This window comes from Staurois parvus, unplaced genomic scaffold, assembly GCF_062004578.1.
Source record: "Staurois parvus isolate SC_StPar_1 unplaced genomic scaffold, SC_StPar_1.0 ptg000425l, whole genome shotgun sequence".
In the NCBI taxonomy this organism is placed as follows: Eukaryota; Metazoa; Chordata; class Amphibia; order Anura; family Ranidae; genus Staurois; species Staurois parvus.
The window spans coordinates 2485925-2510453 of NW_028318221.1; the positions used below are offsets into that span (position 1 = coordinate 2485925).

Genomic DNA, 24529 nt, shown 5'->3' on the forward strand with positions numbered 1-24529 from the left:
TATGTCATCCCTTGCTGACCAATAAAGATGGCCGAAGACCGGTTCCCAGAAGAAGATTCTGGTGCTGGCAAGGGATGAGGACCATTGAAGGAAAGGTAAGTTTAGCTCCCCTTAAATTAGAACTTATCTCTACCTAGCAAAAATTCAGTTTTTATTCCCTGATAATATAAAAATATACTTACTAGTCTAGTGTTGTTTTACTAGCAGCCACAATTCTTCCTCGCCACTTTTTTCCCATGCCCCATCTTTATATGAGATCCTGTTCATGTGCAGACATGGGTCTGTCATTCTAGGAGACCTGGCAGAGACACATTGCATATCTAAGCAGCCCTTAGACTGGCAGACCCACTGGGTGTCTGCACATTTATGGTTGAGAATCTCATGTATGCCCAGACAACTGTGGGTCTTTACCAACGTACAGGACCAGCAGAGACCCGCAGTTTTCTGTGCAGGCATGAGATCCCCATTACTATACATTGGCTCTATGCTATCCTCTCCTAAGGTGAGTATTCAGAAAATAAAAAAAATAGAAATGTAAATTTTTTCCATTTGTTTAAAATGGAGATGGCTAGGTAGAAGACATAACATACTAGGAATGTGTAAATGGGTGCAGTTTATCCTCCCTGCTGTAGATGAGGCTGTTCAGCTGACCGCTGTGCAGAGGGGAATGGAGGTTGAGAGGAGCTTTGTTTCTCTGAAGCCTCCATAGCTGTCATTGGTCTGATTGGATGCTGCTGCCCTGGCTGACCTCCATGGCCATCTTTAGTGAGGGCAAAACTAAAGAAATAGCACTGTCTCACTGTTGTTGGTTCACATTTGCAAAGTGGATAAGGTAGGGACAGAATCCCCGCTGGCTAGGGACAGTGCACTTAACACTAGGGAGAGGTTTCGGTTGAGCAGAGACAGAGCAAGGACACTACGCCTAGCTCCACCATCTGGGCACCCTAGAGAGTTGGGATGAGGACCTGCCTAACTGGTTACTAAAGGCACCTACACCACTGTACTGCCTGTCAGCCACCCCCTTCGATATTTTAATTATTTATTTATTACAGGTACTTATATAGCACTGTCAATTTGCACAGCGCTTTACATTTATATTGTACATTCACATTAGATGCTGTTCCGGTTACGCAGTCTACCAAAGTGCCCTCTCAAGGACAAAGATTGTGTTAAAGTACACACCATTCTACCAGGGTTGCCTGTAATGTTGAGGCTCTGCTGTCATGTCATAGTGTTTGGAACTGTAAATGAGCTCCTTGCCGCTGTCTTCCATGTGTAAATTATTATTTCTGCTTTATCAAATAATAATTGTGCCACCTTTCTTGGTCCCTGTGTACCCTTATTCATCTCAGATACCAATCAACTGGCTCGGCACCAAATGCATGAAGTTCTACTTTAAGCAGGAAACTGAGGTGCTGACATTCTTTAGGGTTACAGAACACAGAGGATGGGTCCAGACCAGGGGCGGACTGACCATTTGGAAACTTGGGCACTGCCCGAGGGCCCGGGGTCAGTAGGGGGCCCCATGAGATGCCCCTGGTACCTTTTTCATAGGCTTTTTTTAGTTTGGGCAAGGACACAGGGGCCCCATGATCCCCTATTGCCCGGGGGCCCCATGAGTTGTCAGTCCGCCCCTGGTCCAGACAATGCCCCAACAATTCCTTAGGGGAAAAGATGGTATAAACCCTAAGGCCCCTTGCTTCATCCGTTCAGTCACATTTTAGCTAAGAAAGACAAAGTCAGTTTACATCAATTTATCCATCTTCCATTTAGTTCTGTTCTATTTACTTCCATTTTTCATCCACTTCTGTCTTTTAAACGGAACAAAAATCGATCTTAACAAAGGCGAATAAAAAACGGATTTAAATGGACAATGTCCGTTTGCATCTGTTTGCCCATAGGAATGCATTGCTGTCTGTTTTTCACTCATCAGTAGAAGGATGAACAACGGACAAATGGAACGCCTGTGTGTAAGGGGCCTAAGTCATTGATCAAACTAGGTACAGGTAGGACAAGGGCAAAGGCAGAACAGGCCTGAAAGTAAGAGGAAACACCATGGAAATGTGAGCACAGTTTTATGGACCATGCACAGAAAAACACAAGGCACATGATATAAATCAGACATATTCTTTCAGATGTTATTGTTTTAGCAATATGACAGTAAGACAGATCTGACTTTTACTGTTTTAAACATAAGCAATGTTAGAAATGATACTCCCAATGAAAATGTGTGTAATCAAATATAGGCAGTTGATTATGGCTTCTAATAAATCAAGTCTATGCTGTTTAAATATCAGGCAGTATACTATATGATTTGGTATACTATACAATGGTACGTGTATTTTTTTATAGAGTGATTCTTAAAAGTATGTTATTCACTAAACCGCGCCAATTGATGCTTTTAAATATTCAATATTATATCCAATCAGCTGCCACTTTAAATACTAGGTAAAACTTATTCCAAAAAATACCACTCCTAATATTGGTGATAATTAGTGGCGCATAATGTGTCACATTAATTCCTTTTGATGTTCTCTATGTGCAAACTCATTTACACAAATATTAAGTGACATAAATTATATGTGACATAAAAATATATGTGACAAAAAATAATCAAATTATATGTGATATAATAGTGCCCACAAAACACCATAAAATATAAGTCCAGTGTAATTAATAATAAATTTAAAAAAAAGTCAAAAAAAATCTTCCACAATGTGAATCCTCTGTGACTCCCAGTGCAGAAATAAATAAACCATGTGCTGTGTCTTTCATACACCCCCTCTTAGATGTGCACTCACCAGAACATAGCCTTTAATGAGCCTTATTGTATAAATTCCAGAAATCAGGATCATCAGAACACAGCCTTTTTTCCACTTTATATAGACTCCAAATTGTTAAGACCGGGAGGTTCCTCCAATAATCACCCATGATAAGAATGGTAGCCAGGACCATAATATATATTCCTCTCCATAGTTACATTGAAAGAGAAAAAAATTTGCTCCAATCGTGTATTACCAAAGGTAAACAACTTTAATAAGCCAAAATATTGCACTTACAACATTCCAAAAATAGTTAAACCTTATTTAAAATAGCCTTTCAGTGAGACAGATATCACAGGGGCTCTCACCACCTCTGGATCTGCCAAACAGAACGCCATCTCGTCACTTCCGGTCACGTTTCACCGTCACACCCTTACATGTTTCGTCGTACCTGACTTAATCATAGGGATCCCTTTGCCATTCATTCATTCATATATTCGTTGGTCCAGGCACAGGTAGATTTGAAACATTTTTCAGTTTTTCTGGAAGATTGCTGTATATTCTATAATTTGAGATGGATGGATTTGATATTTTCAGATGCTAGTCCAACCCACCAAGAGAAATGACATGAGCTGATTGGACAATATCGATTGGCATCATGCGCATCCGAATTGAGGAATAGAATGAAATTCTGATCCATATGTCATCTGAATCCGAATTACCAAGCAAATTCGAAAATTTAATTTATGTACCCATGGGTCGAAACTGCTATAGCATCATGTGACATCATCCTTATGAAACAAATTTGTTAATTTCATTATAACTTTTTTTTCGGATTTGTTGCCATTCGTTTCTGTATCCATTCAGAGATGCATCTGAATCTCCAAAAATTATATTTTTGTCCAAAAAAAGAATCAAAACAAAAATATTTAGACAGAATAAAGGTGAATAAAGCACCTGGACCGGATGGCATACACCCACGGGTCCTTAAAGAATTGAGCTCTGTCATTTCAAAGCCATTGTTTCTAATTTTTAGGGACTCTTTAATGACTGGCATAGTACCACTGGATTGGCGCAAGGCCAATATGGTGCCTGTATTTAAAAAGGGGTCAAAATCTTTACCAAGTAATAAGCTCTGCATGGTTTGAGATTACCAGGTTCAGCAGAGCATCATTCCTAGTTGGGGCCTCTATGAACTGTACCATAAAATTGTCCTGTAGTAGGTTTATACATTTTTGCTCTTTAACTGTTCCTGCAGTACCATTACTCCAGTTAATTTCCAGATAATTAAAATCCCCCATTATTATTACTGTCCCAGCCCTTGCAGTCCTTTCAATCTGTGCAAAGAGCTGAGTGTCCACCTCCTCATTAACACTGGGAGGCTTATAACAAACTCCAGTGATTACCTTTGTAATACGCACCCCCATGTGCACCACCACCTTTCCTATTTACCCTGTCTCTCTGAAATGTTAATGGCCCAGTCATGTGAAGAATGAAGCCAAGATTCAGCTTGGCTTCATTCCAATACCAATTAAATCATAATTCTCTTCATACAATAAAGCTTCCACGTATTACACGTATTTTGTATATTTTTTATTTTCAAACAAATGGTACCAATTCCACTGGTTGTTTGTAACATGGGAACCTTCTTATCATCTGCCATAGCCTTCCCCCCATCTTTCCCCATTCCACCCACCATCAAGTACTGACCCCTGTCTGATCTGTCTACCCCGTTTAATCTAATTCTCCCTCCCCTCGATCCTAGTTTAAATACTCCTCCAGCCTTCCCATAAACCTCTCCCCCAGCACAGCAGACCCCCTTCCATTTAGGTGCAGACCATCTCTAGCATATAGGCTGCACCCAGGGGCGGACTGACAACTCATGGGGACCCCGGGCAATAGGGGATCATGGGGCCCCTGTGTCCTCACCCACACTCAAATCACACCCAAAAAAGCCTATGAAAGGTACCAGGGACATCTCATGGGGCCCCCTACTGACCCTGGGCCCTCGGGCAGTGCCAGAGTTCCCTAATGGTCAGTCCACCCCTGGCTGCACCCCAACAAAAAGTCAGCCCAGTGCTCTAGAAACCCAAATCCCTCCCTCTTACACCAGGTCTTCAGCCATGCATTGAGTTCTCTAATCTCTCCCTGTCTTTCCTGAGTTGCGCATGGCACAGGTAATATTTCAGAGAATATCACCTTGGAGGTCCTTCCCTTCAACTTGCAGCCTAGTTCTTTAAATTGATTCTTAAGGAGCCTCCACCTTCCATGTATTCTGTCATTGGTTCCAACATGGACCAAGACAGCTGGGTCATGCCCAGCCTCTCCCAGTAATTTATCAACCCGGTCCACCACATGCCGAACCCTGGCACCAGGGAGACAGCAAATCATTCGGTTGAGGTGATCCTGGCGAAAAAATTAGGGGAACTGAATTTATTCTCTTTTGAGAAGAGGAGATTAAGGGGGGATATGCTCAACATGTATAAATACATCAGTGGTTCAAATAGTGAACTCTGTGTAGAGTTATTCACCTTGCGATCATCACAGAGGACAAGGGGGCACTCTATACATCTGGAGTAAAAGAAATTTAATCTCCAAATACGGAAAGGTTTCTTCACAGTAAGAGCTGTGAAAATGTGGAATAGACTCCCTCAAGAGTTGGTTCTGGCCAGCTCAGTGAATTGCTTTAAAAAAGGCCTGGATTATTTCTTGGATACACAGATTATAACTGGTTACTAACTTTTATAGGTAAAGTTGATCCAGGGAATATCCAATTGCCTCCTGGGGGATCAGGAAAGATTTTTTTTCCCCTGCAGGAGCAAATTGGATCATGTTTTGCTGGGTTTTTTTGCTTTCCTCTGGATCAACTGTGGTTGTAGGATTATAACTTTTTTTTATGGTTGAACTGGATGGACTTTTGTCTTTTTTCAGCCAGACTAACTATGTAACTGAGCCGGAAGTGGGAGTGGGTATATGTCAAAACCAGGTGCTCGCTCCCCCTTTCCCCACAAAAGCTGCCGAATGTGGAGCAGAGGGGAGGAGGAGGCAGAAAAGCAGATCTTCCTCTTTTGAGTGGAACTCTGCTATACAGTAAAAAGTGTTAACTGGAATCCAGCTTTCATTTTTAAGTCCATCTAAATCAGCTAGTACATCTAACACTGCCCTCTCTCCAGATCAAAAATACTTCTTTCTAAATGTGCAGATCAAAAGGGAAAAATAAAGAAAAAAAGCTGAAAAAAATGAAAAGAAATGCAACCACCACATTTTAGAATTTGTTAGCTGTAATATATGAAATTTTTGTTTTGGGGTTTAAAGCGGAGCTCCACCCAAAAGGGGAAGTTTCACTTTAATGCAATGTCCCCCGCTCCCCAAAGGAGCCAATCCTTAACATTGTACATATGTGCATTGTACATATATATATATATATATTTATAACTTTTTTGTGCATTGTAAATATATATATATATATTTATAACTCTTTTTTTTTATGGTTGAACTGGATGGGCTTTTGTCTTTTTTCAGCCAGACTAACTATGTAAATATGTAATCCAGATCACTGTCTTGTGAGGTGAGAATATGAGCCAAGCTTACTATGTAACTATGTGATCACTGATTGGCCAATCAGTGATCACATGAATCGGGACCTCATACAGAGGTCCCGTACATCGATCTGTGTTTCGCTGTGGCACTGATTGCGGTGCCACGCACTCCCAGGGAGCTCGTACAGGCAATGGATGCGGGGGGGCGTTTAGAAACTCCACCAGCATTGGCAGTGCTCCCGTCCGGCCGTTTATCAACATGGGCCGGATGGGAAGAGGCTAAAGAATATGCAAACCCAACATTCCATATCTTCTGTACCATGTACTTGTTTGAAAGAGTATTCTGCTCTTTTTGTATTGCTTCCTTTGTGTGAATTCCATGGTGTTCCTTGCTTCCCTAATAAAAATTGACCACACTAAGCATGAGAGAACAGTGTGGTCAGTTCTCTAGCTGTGATGGGAACTCAGTCTGCTCTCTTCCAATGATCAGACTTTTGCTGGCCTTGCCGCCCCCCCCCCCCCCTCGCACAGGCATTCACTAGGTACTGCTGTTTCCCTTCCCTGAGCTACTTATGTAGCTGAGAACTGAGGGAGTGATCACTTAAGGTATTTAAGGTATTTTGGCTTTCATTTCTATTTTAAAGTGAATGGGGTTTTTCTTACAACCTAAGGGTTTACATACAGTATACTTTGAGGCTATTTTCTCTTAGCATTGAATGTTAGGGATGGCTACATTTGCACTGCACAAGGCAACAAATATAAACTGACATTTCACACATATTAAAAACATTATGGGTAATAATTATGACTTTTGCATGAATGCTGAGACAATCAGAATTTTTTTTTTTTTTAAATAGACCCATTAGTGTGCTTTGGATATTTCTCCCATATCTGTGCAGTAATCCAGTATAAAACCTAACCTCTGCGCAGGAACTTCCTGTAATAAAGACCAGTCACTGCTGCTCTCTGTCCTTGTGTAGAGTGACTGGTCTTGTATAGGCTCCCTCCTGTAGATTTCTACATGCTGCCTGTAGTGGGTGGAGCCTGTTGGGTCCCACCCACAGCTGCGATCTCTGCTCAGGTTATATGCAGCATAGTGATGATGTCATCACTATTTTACAAGGTTATTACTGGATTTGCAAAGGCATTCACAGCGCACAATGGATTTAGATCCTTTTCGGGTTTTGAGGATTATATTTAAATGGAAATGTGTGTCTGTAATTCAGCTTTAAGTTAAACCCAAAGAATTCATCTCCCCATATGTACTTTTAATCACATTCTGTTTCTTTGTTTGATTGCTCAATCACACTTTTACACATTAAATACGTGCAAATGTAACTGGTAACTAATGTCATTGTGATTCCAGTTCAGCTTGGGTTGATCACCAAGTAGTATAATTTTAAATATTTGATATTTGATATTTGAAGAACAAACATTATATGATACATTACGTTTTGCTATAGTAAGGTAAAAGTGTAACAAATTAAATATAGATAAGGGTGACTGCTCAAATGAGTCAAAAGCTTTCCATTCATCAAAGGCAATCATTCATTAAAGACTTTGTTCATAGTAAAGTGATGGTCTATATACATTTTCCCTAGTGCACAGGAAAGTCTAGCCTTGTAGTTCAGAATTCAACTTATTTCTTACTATGTTATGGGTATACCTGATGAAAACTAAAGTAAAAGGTACCACAATAACGCAGTTAAAGTGTTACTAAACCCAAGCCCCTGCATTCACTATATCTGGTCTCCCACAGTACACAGAACATAGAAATGGAAATATTTTAGTAAGTATAAACCGCTAAATACCTTTTCTCATCAGCAGTTAGAGCAGTCTTGTGGCTTCTATCAGTGTCCAGTTGAGTACTTGTTAAAGCATCTAGGAGGAGTTTCCATTCTGCTCTAGGAGGATGCAGAACCCCTGATCTCTGTCTGGACAGCGTTGATTGGCCCTGTGCCAATCAGTGCACTCTCCGAAGGGGAAAACAAAACCACTCTAGCAATACACACCACACTGAGCATGTGCAGAGTGTCTCCACACGATATGCCTTATCAGGAGATAGGAGGGGGACACTGGAAGAAGGGGAGGGTCAGAGAAGACAGCATCAAACAGCCTTTTTACACAATGCAGATGATTAACCTCTTAGGTTCCACAGTGAGTATAACAAGCATGCTTTACTGTATATACAGACTGATTTTATTGTTGTGGGTTTAGTAACACTTTATGTTCCAATAGTTTTTATTGAGCAATTTTTCAAATAACAGGTAATACAAATGAACAATGTCTTGTCAAAATATGTAGATTATAACACAACGCAAATAACAACGTTTATTCGGACATAAAACAGTTAACAGGATACTAAGAACTCTGTAGAGTAGTTATTGGATAATCTAGACCAAGGACCACAACCCTTATCTGCCATATATAGGGGACTGGCACAGTGGTAGGGAAGGGAAGAGGGAGGGAACTGGGAAGGGAATCGGGAGAGGGGAAAATAGGAAGTGCACTGGGAGGGAAAGGGGAAGAACCACTGTTCATGGACCTGAAAATACACACAGAGTAATTGTCGTTTAAGGCAGGATAAATGTTGTAGAACATATAGGGATTGGGCATGATCCACCCTAATAGACAAAAGAGAGAATGATGAAGAATAGAGAGCAGAGAATAGAAAAAGAGAAGGAGGGGGTCAAGTTGATGGACATTACGGTACAGAAATATATTGAGTCCACGAGTCCCATGTTTTGTGAAATGTTCTAGTAATATTGTATAGTATGCAGGTGAGCTTATCATTAATCATAATCCAGTTCAATGTATTCTTAACATAGTCAAGCGGGATGAACGATTGCTTCCAATGTCTAGCTATAGTAATTCTCGCTGCCAACAACATACAGGTGATCAATTTATAGGACTTTTTGGGAACATTATCTGGGAATTTATGAAAGAGGGACGTCTCCAGGGATCTGCAAATATTTACCCCGTCACCGAATTAATGAAATTAAACATGCAAATCCATTAGTAACACCTCCATTGACCTTATATGGCCATATGACTACATTTGCACTTTTACATTATCCAAATATGGCCATGTGGCCCTGTTAGGCCAATAATTTCACCAGCATCCCAGCCCTTAGCTAAGTGCTGATTGGGCCAGCGGCATGCTATCATATCACAACTTCCAAACTGGGTTCAGTCCGCACCTTAGCTCTTACCAGACATAGCTGTGGTGAGTGCCTGATCTGTGTAAATATTTGCACTGGATAGACAGAAATACAAATCTGTTGACAGATAAAACAATTCCCTTATATTAGTGTATAAGTGTACATTTAGCTGTTTGCCTGGATAAAAAAACTGATTTAGAATAAAGTATTGGGCAACAAGGTACAACGTGACACACACACACAGACTTCAATGCTATGGCATTCTCAGTACTTACTGTAGATGATAAAGGCCTTAGATATATGTTTGTATGCTCAGATGTTATGTATCTCTAAATACACAGCCTGTGCTTTATCATTAAACACATCTTTACCTGCAGCTGCCCTCCTGCCGTTTAATAAAAAGACTAGAGCAGAGAAATTCATAACTGGGAAGAGTTGTCGGAACTCAGTGCCGTGAAAGCCTTTTTTTCTCCCACAAACAGATAGAGGGACCTACAGACAGAAAAATATACACATATGTTAATAGATTAATGCTTGATTCACACTACTGTGATGTGACTCAATTTGCAGTGAAATTATGTAATGTGACCTTGATGTGACTTTGGTTGCGGTTTGGATGTGGTTTGCATATTCTATTATTATTATTATACAGGACTTATATAGCGCCGACTATTTGCGCAGAGCTTTACAATATAAAGGGAGACAGTACAATTACAATTTCAGTACAGAAGGAATAGGAGGGCTCTTAAAGGCCAAATCACACTGTAAAGCGCACCACAGTAGCATAGGACCCTTCCCCAAAGTTGCATCGTATGTCTGCTGCATTGCTGTGAACAGGCATCATTGGAAGCAATGTTATTTCCTTTATCATGCGATTCAGTGTGACCCAAGTTGCATCTGAAATTGCATCAGTGTGAACCAGGCCTTATCAGTGTAATCTTGTCTTTATCTCTCTATAGACTCCTGTATGTGTAAACTTCACAGTTAGGCTTAGTTTACACTTGTGCTTGATGGGGAGTAGCTGTGTAAACGTGTGATTGAGCTGCTTTTTACTGCCCCCCCTTAATCACTCCCCCTATTTTGCAAAGCCAGCTGTATGGGGTATACATATGCTACAGCAAAAATTCTCCCAGCCGCCCGCCAAACGCAATCCATTTGTGCAACATTAAAAAAAAACCCATAAAATAATCGTGCCGTGCTTCTCTTAATGTTAACCAATAATGTATATAAAATTCCAATATTATAAGAATATATTCCAATAAGAATTATATAAATATAAACAAAAAACTACTAAATAATAAAATTCATCTCCATATCATGATTCTTTCTATATATATTGATGATTTGTGCCATTCAAATCTTCTATTTGACATATACAATGTGCTTTCGCCAACACCGACACCAGTTGTGCCCCACCTGAGATTTTTGACCGCACAGTTAAGTTTGCTCAAAAATGGCTTGCGCCCATTAAATGGACATATATTAGTGGCAAGACCTCTATCAAGACTCTCCTTCACTGCTGATTCAGCTCCTTCCTTCTCCTCCACTCAGCACATATATAGGAGAAACATAGGCAAACCAATAGTGCTTTATCGTTTAAAAAACTGGCAATTTATTATAATATACAATGGCCACTCACATAATACAGGTGCTTCATTGCACCAAATATTGCACATATGAATAAACAATCCTTAAACCGTAGCTGACACCCTCAGGCTCCAATGGATCTCACCGGATTCCTCTCCGTGAACACTCTCCGGGACAGGTCAGCTGTCCGCGAGCATCGTGACATCACCAAGCCCCTCCCCTATGTGTTACGCCACAGGGACACGTGGCTTCCTCAGGCAACATAATACCTTCTTCACCTCCTGTCAAATACCTTTTAAAAAATGCAATCCACCATGGATTTAACAGAAAAGTGTGCATTTATTATTTTTTCTGGCAGGAACCTGAGGAGCATTACATCTGCGATCCATAGATCACAGGTGCAATGAGGATGAATGACATGGATGGGTGGGCACAGCCCTACATATTTTCAAATAGTGACAGTGGTTGTGGGAAGAGGAACCCCCACCCTCTGCCACAAGGAGGATGGATCGGGGGTAGAGGGGGCAGGAGCTAACTATGGGTGGAACATGTAACGTGTTTCCAAGATGAACTTATGCACTTGAACTGAAAGCATGAGCTTGGACTTGGGCTTGGGTGTGGTCTGAACCCTACTGTTGCTGCTGGGCTAGTGAGCTTATGAAATGCAGCTAAGGAGGGGGATCTCCAGCTTACAGTTCAATGGCCAAGCAATGACAGCTTACATCTTGCTAGTTTTGTTCCTACTACACCTATAAGGATTTCCAAGGAATGTTTTCCACATCTCTATGTACAGTATACTCGTTGAGTGCTTTTTAACCGCTTCTCGGCCGCCCTATAGCAGAACTACTGTTACAGGGTGTCAGGGCTGCGCAAAATCATGTATATATACGAGATTTTGCATTTCCGGGTAGGGGGGCACCATACCCATACCCAGGGGCTTACTGACAACTCATGGGGCCCCCGGGCAATAGGGGAATAGGGGTCCCTGTGTCCTTGCCCAAACTCAAAAAAGCCTATGAAAAAGGTACCAGAGGCATCTCATGGGGCCCCCTACTGAACCCGGGCCCTCGGGGCAGTGCCCGAGTTTCCAAATGGTCAGTCCGCCCCTGCCCATACCACCATTGGCGGCTACAGCTGTCGATCACTAGGTTCTGGCTGGAGATTCCCTGCCGGCACCTGGCGATTGCCCAGGTGCAGTGAAAGGGGAGAGTACTGTATGTAAACAACACAGATTCCTCCCCTGTAAGCACCGACTGAAATTCAGAGCAATACAAAGCAGCATGTTTTCCTAGTAAAACACACACAGCACACACAGTAAAACAGCACACAGTACAACACACACAGCACAGTTAATCCTTTGATCTCCCCAGATGTTATCACTGTATTAGTGTCACTGGGGATGTCAGTGGCAGTTAGTCAGTTCCCCCCTAGTGCGCCCGCCGCAGTCCCGCTATAAGTCACTGATCACCGCCATTACTATTATAAAATAAAAAATAAATAAAATTCCAGTTTGCATGATGACATTTTATTTTTTTGATTTTTTTTTACTGGATATGTTTTATAACAAAAACTCAAAAAAAGTTTGTTTTCAAAATTGTCAGTCCTTTTTTGTTTATAGCGCAAAAAATAAAAAGCGCAAAGACAATCAAATACCACCAAAAGAAAGCTCCATTTGTGGGAAACAAAAGGACATAAATTTCATTTGGGTGCAGCATTGCATGACCACACAATTGTCAGTTAAAGTAACGCAGCGCCGTATCGCAAAAAGTGGACTGGTAAGGAAAGGGGGTAAATCCTCTGGAGGGCAAGTAGTTAGAGAAAAGAACCAGTATACACCATCCACCGTGGATGCCAAGGCACAGGACTTCTTTATTTCCTTTTATATGATCATATTGGTGATGTTTGGGAGCCTGTTCTAAGCTTTAGCCCTGGGGGACTGGCTTGTTTAGAACTTGCAGTGGTAATTGAGCATATTGCACTTTAGTGAATTAAGGCCATGACCAAACCTGAAAGGTGACTACATCTACATCTAAAGGAAATGAAGATTGACTTTTAGATTAGATGTGATTAAAGTATGATCAATGTAGGAATACAGCATATATGGCAGAATTATAGACTAATATTGGGTCTTGATGACACAAGTAAACTTTTCATTAAATTCTGAGAAACTGACTCGACACAACTGCAAAAGGAAAAAAAACACACTTTGTTATTTATTCTTCACTATCCATGCTTAAAAAGATCTCTGGAAATAGAGTCAGTATTAAATATGCAGTATGATTAGTTAGTTACCTGTGTTTGTATTTTGGTTATTGGCCAACTGCTTGGAAATGAACAGTATAGTAATACATCCAAAATTTGCATGTTCAAACATTTGCTAAAAGGGAAACTATAAGGCCTCATGTACACTGGACATTTTGCTATCTCTCCTAGACACCTTTCCTCCTGACAGAATAAATGCTTGACTTATTTAGGTACATTTGGGCATTAATTCTCTTCTTTGGCCAGAATAATAATTTATGCTGGCCATTTGAAATGAGGTAACGCTCAAGCGCTAAACATGCCTAACCCCTAGGCGCATTTAGATGCATGTATACATGTTTAGGTGCATTTACAGGCATCAAGTGCCACTACACTATATCTCCAAAAGTTTTGGGACGCCTGCCTTTACACGCAAATGAAATTTAATGGCATCCCAGTCTTAGTCTGTAGGGTTCAAGCGGTATCACACTTGAATTTACTAAGCTCCTGAGAGCAACACATTCTTTCACAAATGTTTGTAGAAGCAGTCTGCATGCCTAGGTGCTTGATTTTATACACCTGTGGCCATGGAGGTGATTGGAACACGTCAATCCAATGATTTGGAGGGGTGTCCCAATACATTTGGCAATATAGTATATATATATATATATATATATATATATATATATATTGTGCGGCCCTTGGTGGTGTCAAGGGCCAGAATGAGGTCCCTTTTAGGTAATACAACCACATCAATTAGCATATAGACATTTTCTCTTTTTCTGTAAGCTATAAAATGGCAGACTGCTTGACAGTTCTGTATATAAAAAACTTAACTCTGCTCCATATACAGGAGAGAAGCAACAGTTAAAAGTACGCTTCAATATTATTATCATTATAGTACAGGATTTATATAGCGTCAACAGTATGCGCAAAGCTTTACACTATAAAAGGGGACAGTACAATTACAATACAGTTCACTACAGAAAGAATAGAAGGGCCCTGTTCATGGAGCTTGCTTAAGGAGAAGGGGAGATGGTACAAAAGCTATGATCCGATGGAGGAGATGCAAGTACAGTTCTTAGGTGGAGGTGGGGTGGGCTTCCCTGAATAAATGAGTTTTCAAAGATCTCCTAAAGGCGGACAGGGTAGGAGCTGACTGGACATATTGGGGTAGAGAATTCCAGAGGATGGGAGAAATTCTGGAAAAATCCTGGAGGCGAGCATGGGAGGAGGTAACAAGGGAGCTAAAGAGCAAGATGTCTTCGGAGAAGCAGAGAGGATGATTTGGGCGATATCTGCAGATGAGGTTGGTGATATAGCTAGGGGCAATGTTGTTGAGCTAGTGGAAGCCATTAAAGGGATTGGCAGAGAGAGGCAGCAGTCACGGATAGATTAGTAAGGTGTATAAGCCTGGCAGCAGCATTCATAATAGCCTGAAGAGGGGATAGCCTGTGTAGGTGTTGGTCAGTGAGGAAGGAGTTGCAGTAGTCAAGGTAAGATAAAACCAATGAGTGAATAAGTTGTTTTGTGGTGATATTAGTAAGGAAGGGGAAAATTCTGGAAATGATATGGAGGTTGAGGTGGAAAGATTTTGCCAGTGTAGGGGTCAAAGGAGATTCAGAGTCTAGGATTAGACCTAGCACCCTGGCATGTGTGGAGGGACCAATGGTTGTGCTGTGGCAATCATTGCTGTCCAAACTTTTTCCAAAGTTACAGTACTGTGCTGTAACAATGAAGCAGACAGCCAACAACGTTGTTTTCTATTACTGTTCATTTACAAATCTTTAGAACAGCCTTTCTCAACCCTTTCAACACAGAGGAACCATTGAATTATCTTTCAGGTCTCAGGGAACCCCTGCTATAAAATTACTACACCTGCAACTCATGATGCACATTAGTGTGATGGTCAGTAGGAAGAATGCTCCTTACACTTGTGGTCATTGGGAAGAATTACCCCCTTATAGATAGCTAAAAAGGTCAATGATGTTGGTGGGAGAGGCAGAAATTTCTCATTGCTCAAGAAACCTCTAGCAACCTCTGCAGAAACCCTAGCTGAGAAACCCTGATTTCGAACTGTAACTGTAAGGATAAAACTTAGAACTGTAAGGGTAACATTTAGAGTATAATAAAGGGTAGGGGTAAAATTTAGTAGGTAATGAAGATGTCAGTGAAGAATCAATCAGAGGATATTGACAGAAGCTATAGACCCTTATGTAGGTGAAACAATAAAAATATAAAAAAAAATACGTATAGTTCTCATAATATAATTGAGTGTCAAAACCAGTCTTGGTTTTAAAAGCAATAATTACATAAAGTGGTAGTAAACTAGTTTTCCTATTTTACCTACAGGTAAAATAAAGCTTACCTGTAGCTTACCTGTAGGTAAAATGAATATCTCTTAAACATTTACTCTTTAGGAGATATTCTACAGAGCAGCAACTGGTGACAACACCGGCACAGGGGCGGACTGACCATTTGGAAACTCGGGCACTGCCTGAGGGCCTGGGGTCAGTAGGGGGCCCCATGAGATGCCCCTGGTACCTTTTTCATAGCTTTTCTTGAGATTGGGCAAGGACACAGGGGCCCCATGATCCCCTATTGCCCGGAGGCTCCATGAGTTGTCAGTCCGCCCCTGCACCGGCACATGCTCCTTCAAAGCTGTGTCGTGGCCAAGACCCATGTTCGCATGTGTGGGAGTGTCATTGGCGGCTTGGCCATTCAAGCAGCCAGAGCCCTCGAAACCCGGAAGACCAGGTTAAGATGGAAGTGCACTACCCGGAGGGCTTTGTTATAAGGTAAGTCTGTCATAATGTGGTAGTATGTGATGCATACTAGCAAATTATGATATTCCCTTGGAGCAGGAAACTTTTTTTTTTTTAAACAAGTTTACTACCGCATTAACAGACACAAAATGCAGGTGCTGGCACTGATAAAAATGAATTAAATAGCAAACAAAAAATCCTTACTGAAACATCCAAATGATTCCTTATTAAAACACATAACTTTAGCACAATATTTGTTAGAATAAAAATGCCAGAAGGCGTATAATACCCAGAAAATGTATTAAAGCTTTATTAAACCGAAAATCCAAAAAGTAATACATTGCAGCTTGCCAATCATTAGATGTGGTGGCTGCATTAATTTTTTTTTAGGCTTTTTCCCTCTGTCTTCTCTTAATGATCTGGCCAGTAACACACCTCCTGTATTAGAGTACCTCCACTCTGGATGAAGGAGCACAGGGGAAGATTTGTAAAGCAGCATTGTCAATCTGAGGTTGTTACGTGGACTAGCACATTTAGGCAGCCAATAGAAGAGTTATCTTTTTTCGTTCAACTCACTGGCTTGATTGAGTGTGTGGATGGGGGAATCCTACCCACAGTGCTATTGCTTTCTGATAGCAGGGGGACTGCCTCCCTGTCAGAATACACTAATCATTACTGCTGACTATGTCCTGCAGAGCTAATTTAGTGGGGAAAACCTGGCAGAGCGGTTGTACAGAAGTCGGTAAATCGACTTCTGTACAACCTCCCTGCCTATATCTGGATCAAAATTTGGCTGATCCCTGCTGAATCGGCCACATTTCAATCCATGTATGGCCGGCTTTAGATACCCTAACAAACTGAAGTCAAACGCCAGCTCACACTTTTTATGCAGTTATAGCAAATAGTTTTTTTCCTTTTGGGATAAAGGTTTTACATAAATAAAAACAGATCACTGTAAGCACCCCTGTCAGTGGTAAATTGTTTGTCTCAACCCTATATCTGCAGGACAGCTTGTTCTGTTGAAAAACAAAAGACTTACTGGCTGGATTACCTAGTGAAAATAAAGGAAAGAAAGACTAAAAAAGAAAACTAATGCAGCCACCACATCTAAGAATTGGTAAGCTGCAATATAATAATTATTTTCTTATGGGTTTAGTACCGCTTTAGTATAAAGGGACAGTTTCCAAACTAGAAAATCTGTTCTTTGCCATGTATCAGTAAAAACAGCAAAAGTATGGGTTCATTAATAATATAAGAAAAATATAAATAATATACAAAAAAAACTTATATCCAAAGCTGGAGAAATCTCTAGAAACAGAAACTTCAAACAAAGCAGCTGTGTTGGTTTACTAAAGGAGTAGAGGTTGTTTACCTAGCAGACAAATGTTCACTTTGAAAAGTAAATACTAGTGAATTAAAGGATAAGTACAGCCAAAGCTCTTTTGGTTGTACTTCTGTGGTCATTCTGCACTCCTGTGACCCATTCACAACTGGCAGTGGGATGAAGCCTGCTGTCGGCTAACATCACTCAGCCGGTCCAGGCTGGGGAAAGATCCTGACTTTGGGAAGTCTGGATCCACCCCAGAGTCTGGAGCGACACCTGGCTCAGTCTCTCAGAGAAGCGCAGAGAGCCTGAACCAGCCACTCCCTTCCCCTCCACAGCCCAGCACTTCAGCAAGTACTGGGGTGGCAGAGCAGAGAGCGGTGACTGACAGTCACCACTCTCTGCTTAGAGCGGCTGTGAGAACTCAGCGATCAGTAGTTATGTGATCGCTGAGTTCTCACCCTTAGAGCCGGCAGGGGACACATGCAGCATCGGACCGATGTTGCATCCACCTAGGTAAGTATAAATGGGGAAAAACAAAAGCCCTACTTCACTTTTAAGTGAAGCTGAATTTTCTTTAAATACCCAATTATGTGCAAGTGAATTTTAAAAACAAGGATTCTTCTAGGACATGATTAGGTATTGAATATGATCACAACTTCACCTTCTATACTATACTTTATAACATAAAAAAAAAGACAAAAACAAAAAACGCTCTGTCTTTCAGAAAGGGCAGCCTCAATGGCAGGCCAGGCATTGTTCATGTGGAGGGTAGAATGCACAGGGTACAAGCCAAGCAGAAGAGAAGCCCTAATGAATACCACATTTGTTGCTGACCCCTTCTTGCATTTCATGCTATTAATGCGATGTAAATCTCCTTGCTGAGATGGAAATGTTTGACTCTAGACTTCCCATAGGAGTGTATCCATGCACAATGTATTCATTCTAATTTTATTATTATTAGTAAAAAGAAGATTGGTTTTGCTATTCGGTCTCAAAGGTGAGTGTTATACCTATACAGTACTGGACACTTTTTTTTACTGAATGAGTATCTATAACCAACTGCAAGAAAAATTCAGAATGGAATGTTGCTGCCCTCTGTTGGCTTCTTTCTATGAGGGAACCTGGTGGTTAGAATTTGTAACAAAGTAAAATATCTTTGTGATAAGTCTTAGATGGAAGATGCCATCCTGCCGTTCAGAGGCTACTAGATTTTAGTTACGGATGTCACCTATGACAAAGCTGAAATGGTTTCGCTGTTGTGAATGAATCTGTGGTTGGGCAGTTAGAGAATGACATTTCTTTATGAGGCTTTATACTGGTATGTTGCTTTTGTCAGAATCCTATTCAAGGCTTGTTCATTCTGGGGCTTCATTCACATGGTTGTAAATACGCATATACAAGCGCTTTGTAATAACCGATCTGAGTGCAGCTACATTAATTAGATTGAACCATTCACAAGAGCTGCTTTTTGATCTGTAACACAGAATCCAAAATTCTGATCACCCCATATGCCATACCAGTGTCTTGATCACCGCCATACCTAATACCAGCATCCTAATCATCCCATATGCCATACCAGCTCCTGATCACCGCCATACCCCATACCAAAATCCTGATTACCACCATACCCCATACCAGTATCCTGATCACTGGTATACCCCATACCAGCACCCTGATCACCGCCATACCCCATACCAGCATCCTGATCACCGCCATACCCCATACCAGCATCCTGATCACTGCCATACCCCATACCAGCATCCTGATCACCGCCATACCCCATACCAGCATCCTGATCACTGCCATACCTCATACCAGCATCCTGATCACCGCCATACTCCATACCAGCATCCCGATCACTGCCATACCCCATACCAGCATCCTGATCACTGCCATACCTCATACCAGCATCCTGATCACTGCCATACTCCATACCAGCATCCTGATCACCGCCATACCCCATACCAGCATCCTGATCACCGCCATACCCCATACCAGCATCCTGATCACTTCCATACCCCATACCAGCATCCTGATCACTGCCATACTCCATACCAGCATCCCGATCACTGCCATACCCCATACCAGCATCCTGATCACCGCCATACCCCATACCAGCATCTTGATCACTGCCATACCCCATACCAGCATCCTGATCACCGCCATACCCCATACCAGCATCCTGATCACTGCCATACCCCATACCAGCATCCTGATCACCGCCATACCCCATACCAGCATCCTGATCACTGCCATGCCCCATACCAGCATCCTGATCACTGCTATACCCCATACCAGCATCCTGATCACTGCTATACCCCATACCAGCATCCTGATCACTGCCATACCAGCATCCTGATCACTGCCATGCCTCATACCAGTATCCTGATCACCCCATATGCCACATCAGTGTTCCGATCACCACCATACCCCATACCAGCGTCCCGATCACCGCCATACCCCTTATCATCACCCTGATCACCATCCTACCCCATACCAGTGTTCTGATCACCCCCATACCCACATCCTGATCACGCCTCATACCAGCATCCTGATTACCCCATATGCCATATCAGTATCCTAATCACCGCCATACCCCATATCAGCATTTTGAGCACTGCCATACCCTATACCAGAATCCTGATCACCCCCATACCCCATAACAACATCCTGGCTACTGCCACACCAGCATCCTGATCACCACCATCCACCATGCTAATGTCCTGATCACTGCCATACCCCATACCAGCGTCCTAATCACTGCCATATGCCACACCAGCGTCCAATATTTTAGGATCTCAACTGATCAATTTTCAAATATATATCCTGTAGTTTGTAAAATATATAGCTTTCACACAGACTAAATGATATAAACTGTTCTGGGTTATTTTTACCTCAAAAATTTAGCAGAATACATTTTGGTCTAAATTTATGAAGAAAAATGATCTATTTGCAAAATTTTAGAACAAAAACTAAGCAAACATTTTTTTTTCAAAATTTTCTGTATTTTTCTAAAAAAAAACGATTAAAATTTCATATGGATACAGTGTTGCATGACTGAGTAATTGTCACTCAAAGTGTGATAGTGCTGAAAGCTGAAAATTGGCCTGGACTGGAAGGGGGTGAAAGTGGTTAAAGTGGTTAATACATGCGTTTTTGTGTCTTTAGCATAAAAAAGGTCCTGCCTATTTTTGAAGATTGAGGACACCACAACACAAAATGATCATATCTTTGTGTGGTGGTACTCCACAGCATGAGTGCCCTGCAATTCATTGTATATGTGTGAAGGAGGTCAGTCAACAATAAATGGCACTTTGGGATTTAGTTAGTAAAGCTGGAGAGTGAAAAATCAGGCTGACTTCTGCATAGAAAGCAGTCAGCTTCCAGGTTTTATTGCCAAAGCTTCATTAAACAAGTTAAGGTTAGAAGCTGATTGGTTTTTTTCAGAAGTGAGCCTGATGCTGCAATCCGGGCTGCTGTTAGACACCACAGGGCCCAATACAGCCGACCTGAAAGAGCCTCCTCCAAAAACAAAAAACAGAGTTTATGATGCTTCAGTTATGAATGAATACAGTGAGTGATCGGTACCAATCACTCATTGTGTTCATTCAGGAAATAAATGGTCTGGTACATGTGACATATTTACCAGACCCATCCCCCACTCTCCATTCTGAAGGATCCTATTGTGTGTTGAGCAAAGCTGGCAGCACTGCAGGGGGTGCCTGGGCAGCAGAGGGAAACATATGGTGCACAGGGAGGGTGATGGATGCATCGGAGGGGGTAGCAATTACTGGAACCAATCCCCTATATGTCTGCAGCAGCTAGGAGGGAGAAGGGAAGCTTTCAGCTGCTGCAGGAAGAGCCATTCAGGGGATCGGTTCCAGTAATTCATGCTGATCACCCTCCTTGCCCACATCCAATTATCCCAGCTGACCGGGCCCCCCTGCTGGCCTGGGACCCATACAGGAGGACTGGTGGTACCCCCTTATCCACGGCCCTGGTTGCACTCCCCAGCTTTGATGAATGAACCCCAGTGTGTTGTCATGTGTTAAAGTGTGTTTAAATGCAGGGCATGATAGGTATTATGGCATGTAGTGTGATCAAACCCTAAATTTCCTAAAATTCAAACCCTAAAATTCACATCACGTGTGAGAGGAGTGTGTTGGGCAGCTATCCAGCGCAGCCCCACCGCAATACAAGGCAAAATGCTTTACCTCCTACCTGGCCAGTTCACACCACTGTGTTGCAGCTGAGTGGACTGAAAAAAGAAAATACTGAATGCAATCCTCTTTTTCAGCACAACGCAGTGCAATGCAATCTTCCTCCTTGCAGGCAATAGAACTTGAGGAGATGTCACCGTGTGACATTTCAAAAAAGTTTGCTTAAAAAATAAGTAAGAAGCGTGATGCACCACGATTGGCACTGCTTTCATCCTACTGAGCACCAGAGGCTGCGTTCTAACACAGCCAAAGCCCTAAGCCCTGGTTCACATCTGTGTGGTCATTCAGGCCGCGATTTGCGCAGACACGAGAACCCATTCATTTGAATGGACTCCCGTGCCTTAGGACACTGCGGCACTACTTTGGAAATTGAAGCTTGCTTGGGAACCGAGGTTCCCAGTACGGTTGCGATTTCCATTGCGGGTGGCGTGCCATTAGAATTAATGGCACCCGCCCACGGGTCCTGCATTCCTCTGTGTGGTTGGTGAGGCTGCAGGAATTTGTGCGGGTCCCACAACGGCAACACCTGCACAATAGTGAATCAGGCGTAAGGGATTAAATATGAACTCCAGCCTTACCTTCATTCTTGTGCATTGTAGAGGTTCCTAAGGCCTCATGCACACAGGACATTTTAAAAACACTCCTCCTCTTGGCAGCAGTGTTTTGGAAGACAAAATGCCTCATCTTGTTAAAGCGTCTAACGACTTTACAAGTGTTTAGGCGCATTTACAAACGTCAAGTGCTTGGGCGTTAATTAACCGCTAGCCTACAGGGCACTTATACCCCCTTCCAACCCAGGCCAATTTCCAGCTGTCAGGGCTGTCACACTTTGAATGACAATTGCGCGGTCATGCAACCTATATATGCGCATTGTACCCATATGAAATTTTTATCATTTTTTTGAGACAGATAGAGCTTTCTTTTGGTGGTATTTAATCACCTCTAAGATTTTTATTTTTTCTTAAACAAAACCAAAAACCACTGAAAATTTTGAAAAAAAAAGTTTTTTCATAGTTTTTGTTAATAAGTGATTTTTCTCCTTCACTGATATGCGCTAATGAGGCTGCAGTGATGGGCACTGATAGGCTGCACTGATGGACACTGATAGGTGGCACTAACGGGCACTGATGAGGAGGCACTGGTAGGTTGCACTGATGGGCATTGACAGGCATCACTGATGGGCACTGAAAGGCAGCACTGATACATGACACTGCTATATGGCCATGATAGGCTGCACTGTTAGGCGGCACTGACTGGCACTGTTAGGCAGCACTGACTGGCACTGTTAGGCGGCGCTGACTGGCACTGATAGGCGGCACTGATGCGCACTGATAGGTGACACTGACTGGAACTGATAGGTGGCACTGACTGGCACTGATGGGTGACATTGAAAGGCAGCTCAGATGGGCACTGATATGTGGCATTGATGTGCACTGGTATGCACTGATATGTGGCATTGATGTGGCACTGATGGGCACTGGCACGTGGCACTGATGAGCACTGACTACTGGCACTGATGGACACTGACAGGTGGCACTTCTGGGGCCACACTGATCATCAGTGCCCTGATGATCAGTGTACATGTCCCCTCCGCGGAAAGCCAATTACCGGCTCTCCTCTCCTCTCGAGCTGTCAGCGTGACAGCTCGAGAGGAGAGAAATACCGATAACCGGCATTTCTGTGTTTACATGTGATCAGCTGTGATTGGACACGAGCCGACATCTTTGGCTCTTTCTGTGACCCGCTGTGTCCGAGCGACACAGAACACCGGTGATCGCCGCGCTGCGCGCTCCCTGAGCTGCGCATGTGCGGTGAGAATGGAAGGACCTCATATGATGTCCTATCAGAACGAGAGAACCACCTTGCGCCCGTCATTGTACTATATGGTGGGTGGAAGGTGGTTAATTTAATTGGCCAGAATAATCATTTATTCTGGCCATTGAAATTAATTATGCTCAAGTGCTAAATGTGCCTAGCGTTTACACGCTCATTTAGATGCGTTTAGCTGTGTTTACATGCAGCAAGTATTTTTCCTGCCAAAACACTGCTGCTCCTGGACACACTGGACCTGAGTTTTTTAACTGCTTGTAAACATTATTGGTACTAAGAGCTTCTAGAAGTCTATGTATGTAGAGACACATAGGATAATATGGAAGGCTGTTTGAAAGCAGTATAAAAAACGCCTGACGCCCCTAAAAGTGGCTGCAAAAACGCCACGTGTGCATGAGGCCTTATGCTTAAAACACTTAGGCCCCATTCACACTTCTCCATTCCTGTACATTGCCCTAATGCACATTATGTCACTCTCAATGTGCATTGTGTTGGGGCAGCTTATTCATTTTGTATGGGCTGCCAATGCAAAGGAATGAAGAAAAAAAAAAAAATAATTTCTGATTCTGTACACCAAAATGCATGTGCAATCCCATATGGAAGAAAAATATATTTGAAATATATTTTTAAAATATTCTTCCCAAATATATTGGCATATATTTGAAATGCTACAATTTCGACCATATTCAATATGTTTCAATAAATATATATATATATATATATATCAGGGGCGGACTGACAACTCATGGGGCCCCCGGGCAATAGGGGATCATGGGGCCCCTGTGTCCTTGCCCAAACTCAAAAAAGCCTATGAAAAGGTACCAGGGGCATCTCATGGGGCTCCCTACTGACCCCGGGCCCTCGGGCACTGCCCGAGTTTCCAAATGGTCAGTCCGCCCCTGATATATATATATATATATACTGTATATATACACACTGCATGTTGAAATACGTTTTTATTACTAAATATATGAAAAATATTTTTAAAAATACATTTCAATATACTGTGTGTCTTTAAAAATACAAAATATATATTTTTAAAATATATTCTTCAGATTTTTATACATTTTTTTTTATTTAACATATATTTTTACATA

The 24529-nt window shown here is 42.0% G+C and overlaps 1 protein-coding gene across 3 annotated transcripts in view; it reads left to right on the top strand.

Annotated features, from left to right (window-relative positions):
• ONECUT3 (one cut homeobox 3) overlaps window positions 1–24529 on the top strand; it is a 130858-nt gene that overhangs the window by 94479 nt on the left and 11850 nt on the right. Inside the window, exon 2 of one of the 3 annotated variants that reach the window (XM_089687397.1) lies at window positions 13795–13824. The exons of the other annotated variants lie outside the window; for them this stretch is intronic. Coding sequence (XP_089543523.1) covers window positions 13795–13824 — 30 coding nt within the window. The remainder of the gene's footprint in view (window positions 1–13794; window positions 13825–24529) is intronic. 3 annotated transcript variants of the gene reach the window in all.